Source organism: Apteryx rowi, unplaced genomic scaffold, assembly GCF_003343035.1.
Source record: "Apteryx rowi isolate R43461 unplaced genomic scaffold, aptRow1 scaffold_844, whole genome shotgun sequence".
Taxonomy (NCBI): Eukaryota; Metazoa; Chordata; class Aves; order Apterygiformes; family Apterygidae; genus Apteryx; species Apteryx rowi.
The window spans coordinates 107395-126298 of NW_020451143.1; the positions used below are offsets into that span (position 1 = coordinate 107395).

General features: G+C 38.6%; 1 protein-coding gene across 1 annotated transcript in view; it reads right to left on the reverse strand.

Annotated features, from left to right (window-relative positions):
- LOC112977549 (ephrin type-A receptor 6-like) overlaps positions 1-18904 on the reverse strand; it is a 217420-nt gene that overhangs the window by 14430 nt on the left and 184086 nt on the right. Inside the window, exon 13 of the mRNA XM_026090023.1 lies at positions 450-599. Within this exon, the coding sequence (XP_025945808.1) occupies positions 450-599 (150 nt within the window). The remainder of the gene's footprint in view (positions 1-449; positions 600-18904) is intronic.

The window sequence follows — 18904 nt, forward strand, 5'->3', positions numbered from 1 at the left end:
TTTATCAATGTATGGCCATTGAAGGGTACTGTCAGACTGTAATGGAGATAATGGGCCAAATTTATCACCAGAATAGATCCAATATTCCCTCAAGTTTTGATTTATGGCTTAACTGAGAACTGAATCAAATTGCATATCTGATGCAGATTCCAGTGACTTGGATGAAAGCCACATATATCCAGCATCAGAATCTGGCAAGCTGGCTATGACTCTTTGTAATGTGTCTTTAATCCTTAGAAGGAAGCTAGTCAAGGTTTCAGTTATACAGGGCTAAGTCCACAGCTTGCATAAATTAACTGTTCCATCAAAGCTGATAGAGATATGTTGATTTAAATAAGTTGAGATCCCAGCCTAGAAAGTTAATGAGAAAGCAAAGTAGGATAGGGAGTGATAATCATTTTCAAGGAACATTTCAACAAACTGACAGGTTAGTCCTGTGTAGTACTTACATCCTGGTTGGACATCTCCCAGTATGGTCTCTCACCATAGGACATCACTTCCCACATTACAATCCCATAGCTCCATGCGTCGCTTGCTGAAGAGAACTTCCTGTAAGATATAGCTTCAGGAGCAGTCCACCTTATGGGGATTTTTCCACCCTGGAAAATATGTTGACAACTTATCAATATGACTAGAATACAAAACTGTACATGTTTAAAAGAAAAAAAAAGATATCCTAGATGCTGAGATTCTGCAGTCTGCTTTCTGTCAATTTGCCTTGTCAATTGACTATAACTGGAAAGGAAGATATATACTTGATTCAGAATCTGACAGAGATTTGGTTCCTTCTGTAGTCTAATTCACCACAACCAGCACTTCTTGGAAAAAAAAATCTCAGTTCAGAGAACAGAACTCATTTTAGATGATTCATGTTGCTTCAGTCATATAATTAGTCAGAATATACCTTTTGATTGAAAACATTCCAAACATGAAATTTCTAATACACTGACATTTTACTTCTTATCTTCTAATGAAATAGAAACATTTGTTGCAAAACAAAACACCCATAGACTTAATAAAATTATATAAGCAGAGAGGAAAACATAGCTTTTATATTATTCATTACTTTTGATAATCTCTCTAAATCTTTTTTTCACCCTTTATATATCTAGGTAAATTGCAAACCAAGAGTACTTCTAATAGGCATTTCCTTAGGGTACTGAATAGTTTAATTCTGCAGCTTTCAACATAAAATCCAAGTACTACCACAAGAGAATTTGTAAGAATTCAGTCAACAAAGCTGATTTACCCTTTACCAAGATCATAGCACATAGAACTTTTCTCCAGTGTTACTAATTTATACCATTGAATCTGTCCTATTCTCCCATAAAAGTTTATGCACAAAAATTATTTTTCCTTTTATAATAATTAATAATAATAATAATAATAATAATAAAGTATTTCTTCTCCAGATGCATTTCACATTTCTAAAGTATATATTCATTACCACTATCTGTAGAACTCTACTCTTTAAATAAGTTTGGAGAGAGAGCAGTATGATTAAGGTGCCACTAGATGGTAGAAGGAGGCAGTCAGCAGAGCTGAGCTGACGAACAGTAGTTGCTTTCAACGAGCAGTAATAGATTCTGCTCAGCATTACGATTATATTTCTGACAGAAACAAAAGAAATGAACTAGAACATCAGCTTGGCAATTGAAGAGAAGCCACAGTTTAAAACAAATAGGCAAATTTCTGTTAATTTACTTTGAATAGATATAAAAAACAATTTGTCTGCGAGTTGTTCAGAGCTGACACAAAGTTGACTCAAAATTCTACCAGAAAGTGTTCAAAAGCCAGGCTCTGTGTCTGTGGCGATGTGTCTGGAAGCGAACTTCTCAGAACAGTTTCACTGAGTGCAACCTGATGATAAAAAATGTAGGTGGTTAATATTTATATAGTTCACAAACGATAGTAGCCAAGATGTCCTTTGTATGATGTTACCTTTTTGGAAGTTGCTTTTTTGAAGCCTTTGCCTGCTCAGTTTTGGCCTCACAAAGTTGCAGTTGAAGTCAATGTCAAACTGTCTGCTGATTTTGATGGGAGTAAGGTAAAGGTAATACCTTGTCTTCTGTTTTTACCCAAGCTCCCCACCTCTTTTTAATCCAGTAACCGGGGGATCAGATCACTCGCCTGGCATGTAAGGGATACTTTATCCCACATCTACCATCATCTCTGAGAGTACCCTAATCACTCACTATTGCATGGTGTGGTGCTCTTAATCCATTCCCGGTAAAGCTGTTCCACTTACAGAGTAATTACAGATGCCTTTGGGTATGAGAATAGAGAAGTAGGATGAGAAAGGAGAATATGTTGCCCTAGACCCTTATGATAGGGCATTCTCCAAGGAAAGAGAAACCTAACTTCTTATCCCTTCTCCAGGGAATGGTTAAACATTTTATATAAATTAGGTAGGAGCCTTTGGCATTTGATCTCCCCGTCTAGTTGCAATGGTGTTTTGGTGGGATATGCAAGTCCCAGATTTCTTAGGCAGTGGAAGATTTAAATATTTTGTGACCCAAATGAATGCTCCAAACACTGGGTTGTCAGATCAGAAGGTTATGTTCTCTGAGAACATAGTTACAGAGTCTAACTGCAGAGTATAGTTCATGGCAGTGAATGGGGATTGAAGAGAAATATCTCCCCATGCCACAGAGTTAGGTGCCTTATCCTTCTACTGGGCCAGCTTTAGTCCTTTATTTTTAAACATTGCCAAACTTAGGTAATTCCATCCTTAGATCGCTGGCTTCTGCAGATTTTTTGAGACAATTGATGTTTTCCTGGCCTAAGTCAGGGTGGTGGTAGGCAGCTAACTCCTTTTTTGGACCAGGACACATGTATTTTTAATAAGGTAAACAACATTCATACCAATCCATATCACTGGAGACACTGCCCTGAAAACCCTTAAAGCTCTTGCTCATCAATAGGATATCAATCCTGGCTGAGAAATTATACAGGAGATGACACTCTTGTTCCTGCATAGCAAGAGTCTACTATCCGAACCTAGTCTTACCAAGGGATCCTTCTTGCTCCCTTTTGCTTTATGTCCATTTAAGACACTTTTCTGGAGTACCACACCAGCGTTTGAGGGAAGATGCAAATGAAGAATTCTGTATTTTCTTTCCTGATCACAGATCTCAGAAAATGATAGGAAAAAAAAATCGACCAGTTTAAATGACTGTATTATTGTAAAACTTTCAAATTGTTTATTGAGACAAACTGATGAATTTACAAATTTGTTATGAGCCTAGGCTTCTAATTTGTAGGATTTTATTAGTCATTTATCACTATTTAAATTTAATGAATAATCCTGTGCTACTAATAAAATATCTGCTTTTAGGGAAAACACAAATCAATACATGCAAATAAAAGGCATCTGGATATTTATAAAATGTTTGAATATGGATAATTATTTTTTAAAGTTTGTTCCTTTCATGAATCTGATTATTTATTCCTGAATTACACTCAAAAAAAAGAGGTCATTACTGTCATCTTGAACAGCATTCACAGCAAGATCTGTGAATATCAGCTAAATAAAGATGAGTTTTAAAGAATCTGATTAGACAACACAACTAGTTTCCTCACACAGCTTTGCTGACTGATCCCTTTTGGACTGAAACAGTAGAGGCTCATTGAATGTGAAAATGAGAACGGAGAACAGAGTCTTAACAAAATTTAAGTGCTTGTTCACAGGCATAAGATATGCTCAGTGTTACAATGTAAAAAAAATCTTCTGTGCTAGTTCTAATGACAAAGTGAAGCAAAACCTCTTAAATTTTTACAGTGGATTCATCTTATGTATGAAGACATATTCATAAGAATGCAAATTTCAACACTTAATTATGTTTGCAGAATATCTGTTCATGCAAAAAAGTTGTTTTATTTATTTGAAAGCTATTCAAAAGGCGGAGATTGCAATATGACTAGCAGAAAAGACATATATAACTAAACCGTAGCAATAGCTGCTCATGCATAATAGAAGGACACGTAAGGTTTAGAATAGCTGAAAATATATTTCCTGCTTCTGATTAGAGTAATAAACAGCACTACTGCTATTTCTTTTTAAATTTTGATCTAACTGGGAAAATAATAAATGCAATACTGTTTGCACAATGCTCCACCTTCAAATTAAGATAACTTACAAATCATCTACATTTAACTACTGTAGTGATGAAATGTGTCACAGCTTCCTGTATCAGAAAGCCTTTATGCAAGCTCTTTTTAGTTTTAGTACGTGCTCTTTTGGGGGGATATGTGGGGGACTAGGGTGTTAGGAACCATACTGTATTTTTGCCCCTTCTCATACAGTAATAATGATATCAGTGATACACCAATTTTGTTTTCATATAGTAAAAGAACACTAGCAGTGTTATTCAGTTTATTAGGCTGCAGCCTTTCTTCCATATGCTGCCTAAAGAATAGTGACCATCTCCCGATTTTTTTCTTGATTGTAATTTAATGAGCAATTTTACTATGCAAAGTCAAGAACCCCCTTGAAATGAGAATATTAGGTTCACATTGCTTAGTTCATAGCACTGTTTCGGGATCAACTGTTGAAATGAAATTTACCCACTTACTCCCTGCCAGGTCCACACACGCTTGCTTTCCCTAAGGAGGTGTCAATAGCAGTTTGCTGTACTTTGAAGACAGAACCAAAATTTTGCATTACAGAGTGCCTCTTTCTTTACCTGAAACTATGTACAAGAGCGACACTCTTCCCAAAATGCCCTGTCTTTTCTTAGAGCTCACAACAAAAAAAAGAGCGCTTACAATCTGTCATGTGAAAAGACCTCTGCAAAGCAACTGATGCTGACACTAGATACTGTCCAACAGCCTAGAAAGTACATTCCTGACTCTGCCTTCTTGCCATCCTTTATATGATTTCTTTATTTTACATGTCAGACATCTTTTTTAAAAACACAAGAAGCATCAGTAGTTTCTTTAATTAAATATTTAAACATGTTTTAGAAGTCCAGAAGAACAACGCAACTGGCAGCTACAGCCCACTTTTCTACCTTGATGAAGGCCATGCTATACTGGCAAGCTCGAAATAAGCTTGAGCTGAAAAAATCAGGAACGGCAGAGGGCAAAGAAGCAAGGAGGAAGTCTGTTAGATGCCCAGAACTTCTGGCGTGCCCTGCTAACTAATTAAAGTGAGGCGTGATACTACTGAAAACCTGATATAAAATTGCAGGTAAGATTTATGAGCTCTTACTGGATGCACAGAGTGATATACATAAGTGGCCAGAAGCAAACGCAGTGCCTCGCGCTTAGGAAACAGTGATGTGAAACAATGACTATTTCCACTGAAAAGTCTGGTCTTTGTTTTCCTTGAACAACAGGCAACATAGATGGACTGTCACAGGGCTGGCTGCAGTTTTACTACGCGCTGAGCTGCAAAGCCATCAGTGCCAGATCCACAGACATCTAGAACTGTCTATTTCTAGGACAAAAGGTACTGAACTATGTGTACCATTAGTCTAATCTGGCACACTAATGCCGATGTATCTGTCAATTACTGTTCCTTTATGTATGATGTTACTGAATTGTGCAACAATTTTCCATGTCACAAGGACAGTATCTCTCTTTTTCTCCACTCCACATGACAGAAATGGGGGGGAAAAAAAAGAACTTCTGAGTGAAAAGAGACAAAAGTAACACGAAAGATTAGTTGTAAATATTGGACATAATTCGTCATTCTGTACAAAAGCCTTATCACACTTTACTGGAGCAATGCTTTTATTTGAGCATACGAATCAAATTTTGATGTGCAAAGTTACGAATTGTCAGAATTTAGCACCCTCAAATTGTAATTTAAAACCATTCAGTATTATCGATATTCTTCTCTAGAGATTATTGGAATATCAGAGAAACTACATGTCAAGATAGCAAAATTATTCTGAAAAGGCATTTCAGAATTTGCTTTCATTATGCCTGATTCCAGTCAGTTCTAGCAGTCTTTCATTTCCCTCAGAAATGACATGAACTTAATTTTCAAAAAGATCAAATTTTCTTTTAATCTCCAGGAAAATATTCATTTTCTTTCAAATATCCTGATTAACAATGCTAAAATTAAATATATGGAATTTGATTTTTTTCCCCTAAGCTAGCTATCCAATTTTTCAGAACAAGTTGTTTATGATTTTAATAATATAGCATTTTAGTGACTATTAACTCATACACTACAAATGTATTTGTGTCTGCAAATATGTGAGGAGGAAAGCTGTTGGCGGATGGAAAGAATCAGCACTTAGATACTGGCAAAACTAAAACAGCTGAGATCAAAGGTTTGTCCGTAGATCATCAGAAACATCTCTGGGGTAGTCTCCAGTGCCACCAAGGGAAGATACATGGCCTTTAGCAACAGCTCTGAACCAGTATGCACAGTCTCTCATCACAAATCTATCACTGTTTTACTGTCTTGTGTAGGACTTTATCTCTCAGATTGCCATACGGCTGACATATTGGAGTGCTCCTGACTTTGCATGTTCGTCTTTTTCCCTGTTCACGCTTTATTGCCGATGTGTTTGCATATGCTCAGGTTCAGCTCTGCTGCCCATGCTGAGGCAACCTGAATGGGGCAGAAGCAATGGTCGACTCCCTACCCTAAATGTGGGGCAGATGCACCCAGCACACTTCACAAGCGCCCGCAGACCACTGCCATGTATATACGCACCTGGTGGAAGTCTCTCTTGGTTGGGGAATTCACATGCACACTCAGGGGCTACCTGTTATCAAAGGCAACGCGGACATGGCCTCTGTGCTGCAGTCCTCTACTTGAGAAAGGGAGGTAGAGAAACCCATTTCACACACCACAGTGGAAGAATTGGGCCAGAAATCCTTCAAATGAAGAACCCCTAAGGAATTAAAGATGCTTTGTATCTGGAGTCTGATGTTTGAATAACTCAGATCAAGACAGTCAACTCTTACTCAAGAGAGTGAGTTATTGTTYGATCCAAGAGATACGTGGCAGGCTCACAGGCTTTATCTGTCATAACAGACAGGTTTTTGTCCGGCTCAGGCCACAAGCATCGCTTAAGGCCAATGCTCTACAAAATTCCCTAAGCCTATAATGCTTCTTTTCAGGATGCACCCTGAAAAGTCAGTTCCTTCTTCTGCAGCTTTTGCCTCAGGCTCACCCTCTCTGCGCACTTGCCTTTAGTCCTTTTAGCCCACTCCACCTGGAGATAAAAGCTATTTCCTTATGGTTGTCCAAATCTATTCTTCTCTTACAAATGAGAATGGGAGGTAGCAGAAAGCTGGATGGCTCCTTTACCCCTTTAGCTCTGTGTGCGTGTGTGTGTGCATGTACATTTTTAAATCATTCTGGATCATTCTTTTGGTGCTTGACTGATCAATATTTCTAAACTAGCTGTACATGCACTGAGCCTAGTATTTGCAATAACCCTGATTTCAGCAATGGAATGAATCAATACTAAGTATTCAACTAAGACCCAGAATAAGAATAGAGACAGTGCTGGTTGTGTTGAAAGCTGATTTGCCATGAACTAGTGAGGCTGTGTTTGCTGGTGTCTTTGTTGTGGTTCTGGATGAGGATTTGTGGGGGAAATGGTGGTGATTTTATGTCCCAGCTGTAGGACTTTACTGAATAGCTCTTGGCTGTACATCAGTCACTGCTGCTAATTTATGTTCTGATTTAGGTAGGCATCTAAGCATGTCTTTTAGCCCAATGATTCCTCATATGAAGGTTGGCCTAAGAAGCCTAGGTACTAGGTGTGGATGAATACAAGATGCTAAATGTGCAGCATTCAGCCATCCCAAAGTGTGCACGTGCAAATGTGGAAAGCCCATGCGGCAATCTCAAACTCTGCCCTGCAAGTGCAATGCAGCGGCCCCTGCATGTGTGAGAGCTCTCTCCACACATTCAGATCTGATGTTGCAGGTTTCACCACACCATAAGTGAAAACAGGGAAAGCTGGTGGCTCCCCCTTTTAAACCAGGTGCAGGGTCTAAGCCTCATGGACCAGCGGTGTAAGATGTTATGGATTCACATGTGCCAAATGCAAATTTAAGAGTTTAGGTAGGCCAGGGTCTCAAAGAAGGCCAGGCTGAAGAAGGAGAGGAATGGCATTGCTAAGCACCACTGCCTAAGGGACTACAATTTCTACAATAAAGCCAGAAGGAACATTGCCAAGTGCTGCGGTGGCAGTGGTGCTAGCATATAGGCTCTGCTAGTGGACAAAACTCATGTTAACTAGCATTAACATTGGAGATACAGCAGGAAGCTTCTCCAGAACTCTAGACCCTTCCTGTCATTTTGTCTTCCTAATGGTCGTCAGCAAGCTGGAATGGATTAGTTGTACATACACACAAACAAATATACACCATCCTATTGTCCTTTTATATAAAAGACCACTCAAAAAAGTGCTCCATATGGAATTAAAATATTCAAGTATTTTTCTGAAATTAAAGAATTATTCAATAGAAACTTTTTATAAATTAGCTGGAATTCTCTTTAGTATTTCCTTTGAAACAAAACACTTCAACAGTCAGTCCTGTTCCTTCTCTGAGGCATTGATCTTCACTTTGGTTGAAAGATAATAAAAAGTCTGATAAAAATGCATAGCTTTGACCCTCAAAATCCATGCAAGTGAAATGGTAGTGAATATTTTTCTAACCACTTACATCTGTCCTGCAATCATGTTTTCTTGACAGTGCAATTTAAAGAACTTTATACAATGACAAAGATGCACCAAACTACATAATACAAGTGGCTGATGCCATTGTGTCTTGTTTGTGTAACTAACTGGACTACAGAGATCTTTCCTTGTTAGCCATGATGCCTTCAGCTACAAGGTGCTCATTAAAAGACTCAAGATTTTTACCTGTTTATTTCAAGAATAATGCATTTTTAATACATTTTTTATTTTTTAAATGAACAAAGTACATCATTTTACAGATTGAGGAATAGGAGGCTATAGCTGAAAACTGGTATAAATTCAAGTCTTCCAGAGCTGCAAGTTTTATGCACTTTTTTTTTTTTAAGAAGAGGAAGAGGGGAGAAAGCGAAGAGGAAGAATGGAAAGGGAAAAAACAGCTTTAACTTTCAAAAGTGACTGCTTTGCAAATAAGCGTAGACAGATTGAGCTGTCAGGGAGCAGCAGGAGCAGGGCTGGTCCCCAGGGGAAAGCAAGTCAGGAGCTGAGGGTGGCTGCAACGGGACACAGGCCGAGCAATGCCCTCGCTAACAGGGCACAGCCCTGTGGCACTGGGGTGGGCGAGCAGAGCAGGGTGGTGATGGCAGTGGGTCCTGGCCATGGAGCAGTGAGCATCAGGCAAAGGCGAGGGCAACTAGCCAAGCCCAAGGTCAGTCCAGGACATCCCAACAACTCCAGTCCGGTGGGGCTGGGGCTGGCCAGCTACAGTGCCACTGGGGCAGGGACTGCTGGCCCCAGGCTGAGCTGAAATGGGCTCCCAGGCGCTGGGCAGGGTGGGTGGGTGGGGGTCTTATGTGAGGCCTATTAGTGCCCCATTAAGGGCCCTGACAAGAGCTAGACAATTGTACAAAGACTGATAGACACAAGTATTTTGCAAAATCTTTTTGGGACTGGTCTTTTGGTAACGGTGAGACTCTGGCAGGGCCAGGGAATCTCCTAACAGTTTAGAGAGTGGGACTTCACATTTCCCTAGAATTAGGAATGCACTAGTGAATTTTACAACATTGGGTACTTGACCCTCAGTAAAAGAGAAATTCTTTCCTTTTCTGAAAATAAATATCAGATCCATGCATCTCTATCAAATCCAGTTTAGAAACTATAGCACCACTTAACAATAATGATAGGAAAAAATGTCATTTTTCTCAAAACTAATATTTCTGGCAAAGATCTATCTGTTTTCAAGAGCATCAATTGCAACCTGTCTGCCAGCTGTGTCAGCACAGCTCACATTATAGCAGTAACCAAATTCTTGAAAGTTACTCCTACGGAGTTCTTCAATCTGCACATCCAAAGCCTGTTCACCTTGCTTACACAAATAGCCCTACTGAAGTCAATGGAAAAGGTGAAGAGGATTTGTTCTGAGATGCTTATTAGAGGGATGCCTTATGTTGCACAACTCTATAACAAAAGAATTTGCTACAGGGCCTGTCCTTACAGCAGAACTGAGTTACAGAATACAAATATTTCTCTAAAAACAAATAAGTTAAATTGAAAATAATATTACTAGGCACTGTGCTTTCTTGAAAGCATCGACCAAGACTTGTCTCTGAAATGAGGGCCCTGACTTCCCCAGGGCTCTGTGAAGTGTTTATTATTGGATCAAGAGTAAACTGTTACTACGTGCTGCTTGAACAGTTCATGTCATCAACTATCCTTAACCATTTCAYAGCCAGTGATTTCAACAGGAATACCTAGCTGACATGCACAACAAACAGTTCCAATGTTTCAACAAGTCAGTGGTCTCTGTCTAATACTGCATAATATCCAGATCATGCCTACTTATACTACCTTGTCCCTGAACCCCTGCCGCAATTTCTTCCACACCATGAAATTAGAAGTGGTCAATAAAAACTCAGCAGCACACAGAAATCTGAAAATTGAGGACAAAGTAAGATATAATTAAGTACAAAATTAACAATATACAGGCTTCAGTACTGAATCCATTACACATTTTCACATTCCATTAACAAAAACCCTTCATGTTTTCCCCCAAATGAGGCTGCAACAGAATTTTCAGGTTGCTGTGTTAGAGAGCTGGATAATCTAGAGACCTCTATACTGAATTTATAGTTATATGCTCTGGGGTACACTAGATTTTATTTATCTAAGGCTTCTTCAAAACTTTTTTCTAGAAATGAGTCAGAAACGTAATAAAAAATAGGCTTTTCTTTTGAGACTTAGTGCTGTACACAGATGCTGATGATCAGAATTATTATGAGACTAAGCTAGTCTGTAAGTATATCATTGCTTTAGTTTTGATCCCCACTGGATCAAGAAGTGCACAGGAAAACTAATATCTTAGCAACTGATGAACTAAATGTTCTGCTCCCATTTTTTTGAGGTCACTTCTCATTTTATCCTGAAGGAGTTTGCCAGTTAAGTTTCAGACAATTTGTAGATTAATAACTGGTTATAAGAAAAAACAGTCAGAAGGAAAAGGTCAGTTTTTAAGAGCAGAACGCCCAGGGACCACTGCTAACGTCCTGCTGGCAGCGTACTTAGGAAGAATCTACTTTACTCTCTGGACAGCAAAGAGGTAAAATTTTGCTAACAATACAAAGCTATTCGCAGTAGTAAAGATATGGACTGATGACAAAAAATTGCCAAAGGATCTTACGATACTAACATGCCAAGTGATAAAACAGCAACACAATCAGTGTCATAAAGTGAGGCACATGGGAAAAAAACCCTTCTGACTTTACATACAAAATAACAGGACTCTGTTACAATAGATAGCTCTATGAAAGTATCAACTCAATGCTCAATAGCAACTAAAAGTAAAAAAGAAAATCAAATGATAGGAATGATTAGGAAGAGAACAGAAGACACCATTATGGCACTGTTGATATTCAGGATATTCCCACAGCTTGCTTACTGAGTGTAGTCTTGAACCCCCATCCCAGAAGAATTCACTGAAACTAGCAGACCTATAGAAAAAGACAGGATGGATGTTCAAAGTTATGTAATAAAAGACACCAATGAAGGTCTACGCAAACCTGAATATAATGAAGAGGTTAATAGGTACAGATTACACATGGTTGCTCGGTGTATAGAACCAGGACATATTAAATGAAAATGGCAAGTAGCAGATTAAAAACGAAAGGCAGTACATTTTTACAAGGGAACTCATTACCATAGGATGTTGTGAACTCTGAAAGAAGAAACATCCTCAAAAGGTGGCTAGATAAACTTATGGAATAAGCATACATGAAAGATATTAAATATAGAGACACACCTCTGATTTAAGGAAGTCTTTGGGTCACAGACTGCTACAAGCTCCAAAAGTAAAACTGAGAATGCATTGCTCCAGCATAGTCTTTTACTGTATTCCTCCTTGGCATTTGCTATGGCTTGCATTTTGGAGACATGCTACTGAGCTAAAATACACTGGGGTTAGCTGAGTTTGATCATTCTTACATTATTGCGATTCAATTCACTTGCAGGTAAAATATAAACACAGGKTGTAATAGCGTAACTGGAAAAAGGTAGTTGATGAATGTGTCATGAACATTTGGAGGGAAATAAATTTAAGGAAATTTAGACATTAAAGAAAGTTAAAGAAAGGCACCAAAGTGAGGCACTCTGACGTGAGCCAGTATAATTGTAGGTAGCTATCTGAAGGATCACAAGATATTTCTTCTTCTTGTTGATTCTACAACTACATTTATATGGCTCTGTACTGGACCCCAACTTTTATATATATCCTTTATGACTAAACCTCTCAACTACAGGTACTAGATAGTTCAACTGCTGGAAGTTTTAGCAACAGAAAAAGGACTGATGACTAAGGATACATACTAGCAGACTGTTATCCGCAAAAGTACAGTCCCATGATACGGTGAGCAGGCCACTGTGTGCGAGTGGGGAATCTCGCGGTTGCTCCATGAAGGGACAACACTAGCTTGCAAAGATTTCAGTGTCACATCTTTCATCAGCAATAAATATTTCACTTAGGAAAAAAAAAAAAGGGTGGGGGAGGAATAAAAGTATTCCCAGACTGTTGGGAAGCATCTGAGATTCACATCTCTAAGGGAACCCACGTACTGCGAAAAAACTGTTTATATATTGTAGGGGAGATGAGGGGACCAGATGCTGCTGAAGGAAAAGCAACCGACTCCAGGGCCATGGGTCGAGAAGCATGACAGGGGCTGGGGAACTGACAAACATTGGCCACCATTTCCCTTTTTCCCATACGGGGACACTGAAGGATGATGATAAGGAACGGCCTGCCAAGGCCAGGGTGCGCAACGTGGCTCAGCAAAGAGGACTGCAATAGCCATTTCTCCTCAACTAGACCAAACTCCTCCCAGTGCCACCCTGCTGGCTTACCAATGAAACCAAGTGCATGAGCTGCAGCTGCGTTGCCAGCGAGTCTGTCAGCCAACCCCCATGCTACAAGCTTTGAACCACTGGCCCATTTCAACCACATATGACTGAAATGTAGAGACAGCAAAGACTTTGAAGGCTAGATCCAGTTGCCTAAACAGAATGTCTAGCATCCTTTAGGCACTGTCATTTGCTCGCTAGCTGCCATTTTAAGAAAATGCAGATCTCCCACTGTGTCACGTCCTTAATTGCACAAACAAGGCGAATGCATATCACCAAAAAATTACAAATAAATGAATGTGAGAGAGTAGTTTTCAGTATAAATTAGGAGCTGCCTCACAACAAAGTTTCTCTGATTTTTCTATTTGGTTTAGTGACATACTGGTATCGTCCATATATCACTGCAGTGTGTCAGCATGTAAATTGTTGAATAATAGGATAACCATCTGTTTGATGATGAATAGTTTGGCACAGAAACGTGGTTGATCCTTCCTGCAGATAACCATGTTGAACTAAATCTCTGTCAAGCATCTGAACAAAGGGCACAGAACATCGGTTAGTTTCTATTTTACTATCATCACCAGCTTACCAGGACAACGTACTGACCGATGCTTACCGTGGTAGCTCCAGTTATACGAATGGTTACACTGATTTAATATATAATGGTTATACTAGTGCAATGTTGGTTTACAGCCACTGAGAATCTGCTTCTGACCTCTGCAACAGGACATTTCTTACCACTGTACATCCTAGACTTACCTTTTTCATACTTATTTTCCCTATCTTGATATATTTTAATTCAGGCTGTGCATGAATTGTGGGACACGGATATCTTTTGTCCTATAAGTCAGTTGAATTTACTCCCTGTATTTCCCAGATGGCATAAAGTTTTGAGTAGTATACTATTAGATTATCTTTTTTCTGATGATGCATCATACTAAATCATCATCTGACCGATGATAATATAATGGGAATAACTTATTAACATAATTTATCATCCCCATACCTTGCTCAGGGGATATTTTACTTTATCATATAATATATTAGTTGTCACTTCCATGATATATTACAGTAAGACATCATCAGAAAGAAACATTTTGATGAAGTAGTACTTATCAGTAGAGACTATTATCTAGGGATAAACAGCCCTCAGGGGTACTTTGTTCAACAGAGTATTGCAGTACAAAGGTGAGAAGACACGTGGCATAATGAGAGATGTGATTATTCTCTGACATCAGGGTTGCCACTGGTGCTAAACCGGCTGTGGTTTATCTTGGAATAGCAATTTATATAAATTGCTATATACCCTCTAAGCAATGGTAACTTTTGCATTACCTTAATTAATTCACCAAAAAGCTTCACCAAAGTGGTTGAAACTTGTTTTGGCCTTTTTAAGAGTCTCCACAGATTAAAAAAAAGTGTGTTTATTTCACTGAAATATCAACCTAGTTCGGAATAATCCAAAACGTAGGGCTCTTTTTAAATTTAAAAACATTAATCTAATAGAAGTAGATTGACAAATGACAAATCCTTTTTAACCACAAGTTCACTGAGAGAGCGCCATTTAAATAATTTGGAGCGAGGAATTATGCCTTTAAGCATTCAGACTTCATGCAAATTAGGCATATCCATCTGGCTAAGTTATATCAAAGTTGGCTGAACCCCTGCCTTAGGGCACAGGTGCATGGCAATGATGCATTTATAGGGCCAACCTGCATATTATAGGTACAACTTCTGCAGGAAGGCCTTTTTGGTGTTATAAAAAAGCATATGCTCTGAATTTTTCCTTTCTTCAGTTGCCTCAGTTAAAATGAATATGTGCAAGGAAACGGATTTCAAAAGCTCTTCTGGTGGGCAGCAAAACACAATGGGTTCAAATAGGCAGCCACCAGCACAGCTGTGCCTACAGCATCCAAAGGATGTGCAGGTCAACTCAGGTAATAGCACTAGGGGGGGACAACATAAACCAAAGATATTCAGCAGAACTCAATGACAGTAGGAAAAAGAATCATCTTCCTTCGTCTATAGATAATTGACAATTTTTATTTGGTTTACCAAAACCAAATTTGGTCTCCTTGGTTTCTAGATTTTGACCTTGTTCTCTCAAGGAAATTAAGGCAAAATACTGATACTGTTTTTGATATCAGTGAAGTAAGAAATTATGAAATACTAATGCATGGTTTGGAGTTCTTCTTGTCAACATTTTCTGCATAAACTCTAAGTTTGTTTTTTGTTACTTTATAAGAAAAAAATCATATATTTTCAAGAGCTGGAATGCTAACAAAACACTGTCTACTTTCAGGCTCGCAACAAAGTCAGCTGTACTTGATGGCACATGCATCCCTCCATTGCTTGTGTCAGTGTACACATTTCTGGAGTGGACTGGTGATCATAAGCATTAATTCCCAAGAGCTCTCAGAGTCCCTTTAGTTCTGGTGGAAGAGCTGAAGAAAGAACTTGGATCTTGCAAAGAATGGGCACACCGTCATTACTCCTGCTAAAAACTGTGGTATCAGGCTAATGCCGATGAAAAAGTTGGCAGGTAAAATCAGAATGTCCAGTGATTCAACAGCACTGAAAACAACCCTGAAAAGAAGCTCCTGTCCCTCATCAGCAGTTTGMAGAATGCTACTTGATTTATTCCAAGTATGAGAGAGTTCATTAACTGCAACCCCAAGAGTGTGCTCTGGCAAATTGATCTAGATGAGCCACCTCGCCTCCTTAACAAATTTTCACACCTTCTGGCATACTCTCTGAAGCTTTTTGCTGTGGCTAGGGCTTTAATGTCTCCATGGCATGTATTCTTGTGACTAATAAATGGTAGATTAGGCTGCAGCTTTGGCATAATTCAACTTAAAATAAAAAACAATCTAAAAACAAACAAACAAACAAAATCACACAATCAACCATAGCACAGAAATCAATTAAAAAAAGCCAGGCTTTGATCCAGCACATAGAAATCCACTCTTTTCTTCCTAGACTAAGATGTAAAAGGAAGCCCTTCATTGCTCTTTCCGTCTTCTGCATTGCCTTCCTCAGGGTGTGCACAGGACACCCAGCTGCCTCTCTGGTCATTCTCACGGTCCTCATTTGCGTTGAGCCTGTGGACTTGAGTTGTTTGGTGGGCCCCGACATTTCAGTGCCTAGATCAAAATTTTCTCTTTTCACATCCACTCCTCTGCTTTGCAATCATGCGCAACAAGTGATCTTTAATTAGGGGACTTTTGCTGTTTCTGAAATACAAGTGGGTGTTAGAGATCTTTGGCTTTTAAATGTATCTACTATTGCTTCTGTTTCTTTATCTTGGCTGAAAAAAAAACCTCTCCAGTCTTAATCTGTCTGGGGTCACAGGATTCAATCCAACATCTTTATCTCTTGTTCCATGGTTTCAGGCATTATTCTTAGCAGCAGTATCTCACTCCCTTCTTGCCCTTTTTGCCAAGCAAGATAGTAAAAAGGCTTTACCTGCATTTTCTAATCTTTAGTTGGTTCTGTATACAAACATAAGCTTTTGCTGCCAATGCCTGCGTGCTTCTGCTTTTTTATAGGATCCAGCACCCCAGCATGTTATGTTCTTGCATTCTGTCTCCTTTTCAAGGTGCTTCTGGCATGTCTGTCTATCAGTCATATTCACTTCCAGCTTACAGATCTTGTTAGGTAGCCAACCACCATGTTTTATGTGCCCTGTGAACATGTGTCACTGTGAAAGAACTTCATGCTTTTCAACACTTTATTCAAAGACCTGTTTAAAGAGGAGATGCAACTGCAGCTAGCTTTTTAGCCATACGCACAGAAACAGATGTTCCCTCACTTCCTCCAACCTCTTTTTCTGCTGCTTGTGTTTTCTCAAGTTCCCTTTGGGATGCTAGAGTGATCATGATCTCACTTGTCTAAATAAAATTGTTGATGGCACACTCTTGGTCTCTCTAGCCCTCCCTCCCCATTTCATATACTGTTTGGAACTCAGAAAAAACAAGTAAACAAAAAAAGAATAAAGGAAAAATGAGTCTTTGACTTCTCACCGCTCTACAGAATTAATGGAAGCAATGGACTGATCAGTATTTTCATGTGCAATGCTTTTCAGCACAGCACAATATACACAAACTGTGTGTCTGTGGGCAACAGCCTTGATATATTGCACACTTGCTCTTTTTGTAGTGTTCCAAAATCTATCAGTTGTTTAAGGCTTTTGGCAATGGGATATGGAAGTTGTGAGCAATTGCTGCTGCAGAAAAAATGTTCACCAAAAATAAGCATGAGGACATTTAAATTATTCTGTTTATTTTGGTACTTGAGGGTTAAAAAGCTCAGGGCTGACACTGCCTTCTTTAGATTCACAGTATTCACAGCAAATGAACCATACAAAAATCCTGAGTCAGAAAAACAAGCTTGTTATCGTATTGTTCCCCAAATGTCTTCACAATTACGTAAAAGCCTATAAAACATTTGTTTGAGGTACACTGACCAATGATTTTTCCAAGCACTGTAAATAAATTAGAAAAAGTTAGTTTTCACACTTCATATTTCATATTTCCGAAAACAAGAAGCAATTTGCTGAAATTCATTAAACACGAAAATGTTGCAATAACACTACTTAGCCACTTTCCTCTTCAGAGTGCTTTACAGCTCATAACTAATTACTCTCATGGCAACCCTTTGAGGACACTACTGTCTTCCTCCAACACTTGGAAAAACAGAGACAGAGGTTGAGAACTGTCAAACGGGCTGAATACCTGCAACTCTCAGTGGCAATAACTGGATTTCTGGATGCTCACTGTTACTGGAAGCAGGCTATAAATGATTTAAGAAAGGTAAAAGTGCAAGGTAAAAGAGCAACAGCCTCTGAGGCCAAGTTTGCATTTATGCAGTCGTTGGTTTCTTGGCCTGTGCCTTCATCTCACAACAGAGAGCGTTTTACAATGAATTTTGTATTTATAAAAATAAAAGAACAAATTAACAGTCAACTGCTATAAATGTTTATATAGACAACTTTATCTTCTGCAGTCCATTCACTTAAGTAAAAATCAGCACATGGATTTGTAACAGTGAAATAATTATAGACAAAGAGGAACCAGTTCTATTTTGGAACAGAAAAATCAAAACTATTCTCATGGTAAACATCTCACCAGGAAAGGACAAAATATGGAACATAAGGAGAGGTATTATCACTATCAATTCCATCTTGAAATAAGCTTTATAGTACTTACGACTCCTGTGATTGTGTTCCACATACAACTGAGGAATACGGTAACATATAAATCTCTAGACTGTTAGACAATTAATCAAATTCACTACAGTGTAAAACCAAACTTTTGCCTCAGTGCAATACTGTGGTGCACCTCCTGAACTAAAACAGTCTTGATCTCCTATCTCTGTTCTTTGTAAGCACTCCAAAACCAGCACAAAGACATTTAACCTCTAAAAACACACAATCAGTTCCATTTTCTTTTTTCAGTTTAGCTGAAAAGATCAGAAAGCAAGCTAATAATAGCTTTTTGTTTAATTATTCAATCTGCACRCTAACTTTCATAATGAAAAATCAGTTTCATATTTTTGGCTTGCATTTGAATCTTTTTTTTTTTTAATTTAATACCTCATATCATTAATTTGATTAAACACACATCACCACTACTAGGCTGCAGGAACAAAATGTTGGCTTTAATGTGTTGCTTTGGGACTTGTCATCAAGCCAAATTCACAGATGTTCCAATGAACACATGGCATTTGGTCCATTTCTAGTATAAACATCATGGTTTACTTTATGTAAAATGTCATTATCTTGTATAAGTAGTCAGTAAGATCCATAATGTCCCCTCATCTATACTGTCTATAGCTCTACACTTTTGATAAGMTGATGCAAAGAAGAAATAAAAAGTCTAAAAGGCAAAATTAGGGAATGGGAA